General features: G+C 39.5%; 1 protein-coding gene across 1 annotated transcript in view; it reads left to right on the top strand.

Annotated features, from left to right (window-relative positions):
• HMGB3 (high mobility group box 3) overlaps window positions 1-3,585 on the top strand; it is a 5,954-nt gene extending 2,369 nt beyond the window's left edge. Inside the window, exons 2-5 of the mRNA XM_032769451.2 lie at window positions 544-700; window positions 1,142-1,281; window positions 1,838-2,012; window positions 2,579-3,585. Of these exons, the coding sequence (XP_032625342.2) occupies window positions 544-700; window positions 1,142-1,281; window positions 1,838-2,012; window positions 2,579-2,722 (616 nt within the window). The 3' untranslated portion in view covers window positions 2,723-3,585. The remainder of the gene's footprint in view (window positions 1-543; window positions 701-1,141; window positions 1,282-1,837; window positions 2,013-2,578) is intronic.
• The last annotated feature ends 3,203 nt before the right edge of the window (window positions 3,586-6,788 follow it).

Raw genomic sequence — 6,788 nt, 5'->3', positions numbered from 1 at the left:
TTTTTTTTTTTTTTAACACCACCCAAAAGTTAGCACTGGTAACTTGCTAATCACATCCTTGTGCTGACCGTGACACCTCTAAACCAGGTCACTTGGTGGAGCAAAAGCAAATCCTTCTAGTCTTGCAGAGGTTGGCAGGTGATATTGTGTTTGAAACTGGCCCTTATTTGCACACCTTTTGTAACCACAATTATTGCATTTATACCAGAGGGAAATCAGTGGAACCTTTCCTGTTGGGTGACAGCTACTTACATGTGAACTCTGGCTTTCCTGATGGAATAACTCTTGGGCTGGCATTATGCAGTCTGTTCAAGCTCTAATGTGGCAGCCAACTCAAACAAATTTTTAATGTATATTTATAAATAAAATTATAACAAAATTAAGTCAAATTATTAAACATTTTAATCTCTGTATAATGACACACTACTTATATCTGTGACCCAGCTCTTGAGGCAGCATCACTTACTTCTGTCTTATTCAACCTGAGTGTTTACTCAGTAGAATGGTTTATATCTGTAATTTATCTTTTTCTCCTCCTTACAGAGACAAGATGGCTAAAGGTGACCCGAAGAAGCCTAAGGGCAAGATGTCTGCTTATGCCTTTTTTGTGCAGACATGCCGTGAAGAACATAAGAAGAAGAACCCAGAGGTTCCAGTCAACTTTGCAGAGTTTTCCAAGAAGTGCTCAGAAAGGTGGAAGGTACTTTAATTCACTATTGTCTTGAAGTGACAGCTGTCTTTCTAGAATTGTAACTTCTTGTGACACTTGTTTAAATCAGAGATTGACTTTCTTTTCAATCCATATCCCATTCTTAATTTTGTCCATGATTTCTAGGGATCGAGAAAGTTTAGACTGCATCGGAAACTTAGGCACTCTCTCCACCATACATGCGTCCTTTCTTTTCCTGCACACCTCTACCAAGAGGCCACCTCCTGCTATTTTAATAGCCTAACTGTAGAAGGAGGAGGCTTTAGGCCAATTCAGTTATTGGCCCTTGCTGAGACTGCCATTTGGGACTGTGCTTTGATGTGAACCCTTGTCCTCCAAGGTGGCCTCAGTCCAGTGAAGAGAGTACCTACCTCCAACTGAAAAGGGAAACTCACTAACTTGAGTGCTCATCTACTGTGTATCTTCTTTCAGACCATGTCAGGCAAAGAGAAGTCCAAATTTGATGAAATGGCAAAAGCCGACAAGGTACGGTATGATCGGGAAATGAAGGATTATGGCCCAGCTAAGGGTGGCAAGAAGAAGAAGGATCCTAATGCCCCAAAACGGCCACCGTAAGTAACTTTCTCACAATGCTGTTACATATGAATAGCTCAACTCAAAGTTAGCTGTTGCAGTTGTAGCTTTCTCTAGGTGAAAATTGAACATCCAATCACTGCTAGAATTATGATAACATGAAATAGGTTTATCAGTACCCGTTTATAAACTTTCTGACAGCTGAAATCCTCAATTTGCGGAGCACTAAATAACGTGACTAAAATAGCTGGACGGTTGCAAAATTCATATCTTCTATTAACTAAATCTAAAATAATAAGAGGAAGGAAGTGATAAATTGGCATCCAACACACTCTGCTTCAAATAATGCAAATTTAAAATCTTGCATATTTTTCCATTACTTATGCTTTGCAAGCCTGGTCCATAAGCAAACTGAAATATCTTTTGTTTTTAAATGCTTCTTCCCCTTCCTCGGAGACACTAGCTGTTGATAGTCTCCAGTCTTGTGAATCATTTGGGTGAATTGATGGTTGAAAGAGCTGGAAGTCTTGCCCAGTTCTAATATTCAGTTTCAGATTCTGAGATGCTCATTTTAATATGAAACTTTTCTCCAAGGTCTGGCTTCTTCCTGTTCTGTTCAGAATTCCGTCCCAAGATCAAATCTACAAATCCTGGCATATCTATTGGGGATGTAGCAAAGAAACTTGGTGAAATGTGGAACAACCTCAGTGATGGTGAAAAGCAGCCTTACAATAATAAGGCAGCTAAACTGAAGGAGAAATATGAAAAGGTAAGGCTAGGTTGTAGCTTGAGCGTCTTAGTAACATTAGAGCTGATGTGGGCATAAACACTTAGTTTTAATGAAGAGATCCATATTACCCTGGGGGCATGTTTATAAGGCTTCTGTAACATCTAGAGACTGGTTAGCAGCAAGACATAGTATGCTGGGTACATATATAGTACACTTAAACTTCCATATAATGACGAATTTACCCTTTGGGAAACTTCAGGGGAGTTTCTTGCTCCCTGGGATACATGGTAGATCCTGTCACCTCCTCTTATGAAGTGAAGTTTTGGCTTTGCTGAGGAAACCAGTATTTTTTTTTTATATAGCACTATAAAATTTACATAAACAACTTCTGGAAGTGAATGTTTCTTAAAGCTTTTTTAAATTATGAACTCAGGATTCAAACTTAATGCTTAGACTACTCAGGTACACTTTGGTAGCCACAAGCCCATAGACTAGCTCTAGTAGCCTTTCCCTTGGGGAGAATGCTGCTGAAAGCTGGTATCTCTGTACACTTACATCTAAGCAGTAAACATACAGCAAATTAAGACATCCTCTTGACTTTGCAGGATGTTGCAGACTACAAGTCTAAAGGAAAGTTTGATGGTGCAAAGGGTGCAGCAGCCAAAGCTGCTCGGAAAAAGGTAGAGGAAGAAGATGAAGAGGATGAGGATGATGAAGAGGAGGATGAAGAAGATGAGGATGATGAATAAAACTGTACGATATTTGTCTGATGTGAATACCATAGAGTAGGGGAAACACCATAAATGAAGCACCTCTTATTTGAGATGGTGCTGTTGCCCTCATTAGGCTTAATTACAAAATTCGGATTCTGATCACACTGTAGTTTCTAAAAGTGCTCTAGAAATTGTAACTGGTTTACATGAAGTGGCCATGGGTGTAGTGAGCACCCTGAAACTGTATCAAAGTTGTACATATTTCCAAACATTTTTAAAATGGAAAGGCGCTCTAGTGTTCTCCTCACTCTGTGCACTTTGCTGTTGGTGTAACAAAGCATTTAAAAATGTTTCAAGCATTTTTTTTTAATTTGTAAGGTGGTGTTACTATATGGTTATTGGCTAGAAAATCCTGGGTTATAAACTGTACATATCTATAGTTTGTAAAAACTAGACAAATTCTTGTGGTACATGCTTAGAGTTGTGATGCCTTGAGGGAGGGGTGATTACTTTGGACGGCTGTACCTTCCATAGGGTGCCATGGCCCAAAGCATGCACTGTGAGGGTAGATCTATTTACACTACAGTGGGCGTCCATTTAGCTTAAAGTTGTCTTTCTGTATATAGTGAAATTTAGCATTCTGCTGCCATTCTTAGTTGTGGAAGGGGGTTCAGCTGGCATGAGAAGTGTATGGGTTTTTTTAGTTAAGTGCGGTAGTTTTTTAAACTGAAACTGTAGACCTCTCTTCATTGTCAACGGAGTGAAGAGCAAGTGCAGCAATTGAAGTTCAAAAACACTCTGTACTTAAACAAATTTGCAACGTTATGTTGGTTTTTTTTGTATGTTTAGAATGCTGAAATGTTTTTTGAAGCAAAATAAACAGTATTACGTTTTTAAAACTGTTCTTGACAACATTCTAAATTTCTGGTTGAAAAGTACCTTAACAGCAAAAAGTTCATCTTGAAGTTTTGTGGCATCCCTCAGGGTGGTTAACTTAAGAAACATTCTGTCTCAAGGATAAAAATGGTGACTAGCTAAAACTGGCTGAATTGAAAGAGATGGCTACTCAGGCTAATATGCAATCTTACCTGTTTATGGCTGAGTGGCGTAAGATGCTATGCAAGTTTGAATTTTATTACTTGAACATGGGAGCCTAAATGAACATTCATGACTAATTGTGTGTGTATATAGCAGCATTCAGAGATGCAGAAAGGTAGGTGGCTAGGAATAAGGCTGATTCAATTGAACAATTATAAAAGCATACGTTAAATTGGATTTTTTTTTCAGTTGTGTTGGGTACATTTATAGCCCAAATGCATTGCTGTACATATTAAAATGTGCCTTTTTTGTCCTGTGTTAAACTGTGTTTCAGACTTGTGGTTTTTTCCTAGCATTCTGCTCGTTGGCAGGAGAAATACTAGACAATCGCCTGATTTCTCTGCTGAACTAGAAGTGGTGACACAGGCACCTAATACGCTTGCCTTTCTTTAACTACGTATGTGAATTGGATCTGGGGAGGTGGGTTGAGGTTCTGTAATTACCCCTCTGTGAATATCTAGACACATTGTGTCCACTGACACATGACTCTGAACCATTCCACATGGGATATTTTGATGTCCTTTTTTATAAAAGTGAAAAGTAACTACTTTAAATTAGTTAAAGGTGGTCCTCTGAGCACCAAAAATGCATGATTTTTGAAAGAATAAAACTAGCGTCCTTTCGCTGCCTGCTATCTGTATTCCTCCTTAGCTCTGTCCGCAGAGGAGAGCAGAGAGTGTACTTCACAACTATAGAGATGGAGGTGGAATATCTTTGCATTAATTGAGGTGAAACAAATCACCATAGATGGCAAGTTTACAATAATATAATGAGTTATGGTAAATACCCAGCTATAGCCTGTTTGCATTGCTTATGCAAACCAAATTGCAGATGTACAATTTACGGACAGTCTGTAATGCTTGTGATGTGAATAAAATGTCACTCAGGTTGACCGATAAGATGCTTTGTTAATGTAAATATTCTAGTAAATACTTCATAGAACAGTGCAGGTGGCCATGTCTCATAAACACGACTCTTTTTTTTAATTTTTTTTAATAGCCTCAGTTGCAATTGGATCACTTAATCTCTTGCAGTGACTGAGATCTGGGCTATGCTGAAAAGCTAGGTCGAACCAGGTACATTGTTCAAAGGTGGTGGTGGTGGGGGGAGATGTAGTTAGTTTTGACCTGACACCTCCTGTAGATGGTGCTAGGTTAATGGAGGAATTCTGTTGAGGTAGCTACGAGGTCTGGCTGATGGACATTACCTCTACCCGGGAGGGTTTCCCCACCAGGGTAGGTAATGTCTATACTGAAGCACTGCACCTGTACCACTAGCATTTCAAGCACAGGCAAACATTTTGAAGCCAGTTTAACCCCTCTTCCACATTAGTCTCATGGAAGCAACTTAGAACTAAAAGTTAAGTGTGTGTGCATCACCAAAAAAGTAGGTAACAGTTCCCCTACCCCCTTTCCTATTCCAAGATCCTTCTGATGGAAGGAAATTACAGTTCCTAATGGAAATCCACAATTGATGGTTCATCTACGTTGTGCTGGTAGATATCCTTCAGGACTGTAATAGCTTCTGCTGTTTACTTGGCATACTAAAGTGCAGAAATGTATCTGTCACTACCTGTGGAAGTCTGCATATTAATTCAATGTAAATCAAACAGCTTAGTCATCTGAGCAACCAAAATAGCTGACTGCTGACACTACCAAGCAGTGCCCAGATAAGACATGGTTTCAGCTACACTCAGTCTACTGAGTTGCCACAGTTGGTTATAATCTTGCTGTATGCATTACTAACTATTCCAAATTATAATACCATCCTGCAAAGTCCTAGGATATATCGTGCTTTGGGATGATATTAAACTGAACTGTTTATATGAGGGTCTTGCAACTCAGTAGACCTCTATGCTTCAGGTGTGTTTTTTACAGTCGTAATGATACTTCTTACAGTTTCTGTACAGATAAATAGCATAGAGTGAATGAACATAACATGTTTTTTCCCATTGGCTTTTGTTACATTTAGGTGCTATCACCTTGAATTTTTTTTGAAACTGCAGGAAGCTCTAATGACTGGTAGAGCACACTTTTACATAAGAACAGCCGTACTGGGTCAGACCAAAGATCCATCTAGCCCAGTATCTGTCTACTGACAGTGGCCAATGCCAGGTGCCCCAGAAGGAGTGAACCTAACAGGCAATGATCAAGTGATCTCTCTCTCCTGCCAGCCATCTCCTCCCTCTGACAAACAGAAGCTAGGGAAACTATTCCTTACCCATCCTGGCTAATAGCCGTTAATGGACTTAACCTCCATGAATTTATCCAGTTCTCTTTTAAATAGTATGTTCTAAACCTTTTGAAATGCTTGGTTTGTTTGTTTTTTAAAGTAAAACAGGTGCTTTTGCTTTCCTGGTTACTAGAGTGACTTCATTCAAAACTTACAGCTGTTTAAATTGATTTCAAAACCAGACTGAACAAGGTCAGGGGCGAGAGATGGGACACTTTCCATTAACTTCTCTGTTGTAGTACTTGAGTGTTAAAAGTAGATAATAGTAACTGTAAAATAGACAGAAAATTGTGACTTTCAAGTTGATGTCCCTCTAATCTGCCCAGTGGTTAGAGCCTTAAATCAAGGTCAAATGCACCTTAGGAGAGGGGGAAGATAATTTTCTGAATCAAATGGAATTAAATTCTGACCTCCAGTTACGTCCATGCCACTCCCCTGTAGAGCAGCAGACTTAGGAGCACAATGCTCAGCAAGCGAGGGGATTAGTTTGTCTAGTAGCACACAGTGGAAGATCATTGCCAGACATATCAAGTCCCTTCCTCAGAGGACCTACAGTCTAAAGGCACAGCTGGAGAAAGACGTTTCCAGACAAGTGTTCAGAGTGGGGTGTGACCACTAGCACTTGAATGCTTTAGGCAAATTACAGAGGAGTTCCTTGCCGTTGGGAGAACTGTACCTATTAGTGTCCTGTGCCACTATTTAGTGGTGGTCTAAGAACATTTGTTTTTGTTTCTATTTGAATTTTAGGATAGCTCCCTTTAGGACTTGAATC

Source organism: Chelonoidis abingdonii, chromosome 8 (assembly GCF_003597395.2).
Source record: "Chelonoidis abingdonii isolate Lonesome George chromosome 8, CheloAbing_2.0, whole genome shotgun sequence".
Classification (NCBI taxonomy): domain Eukaryota; kingdom Metazoa; phylum Chordata; order Testudines; family Testudinidae; genus Chelonoidis; species Chelonoidis abingdonii.
Note: the sequence above shows the minus strand (reverse complement) of the source record. Positions and strands in the feature narration are given on the sequence as shown.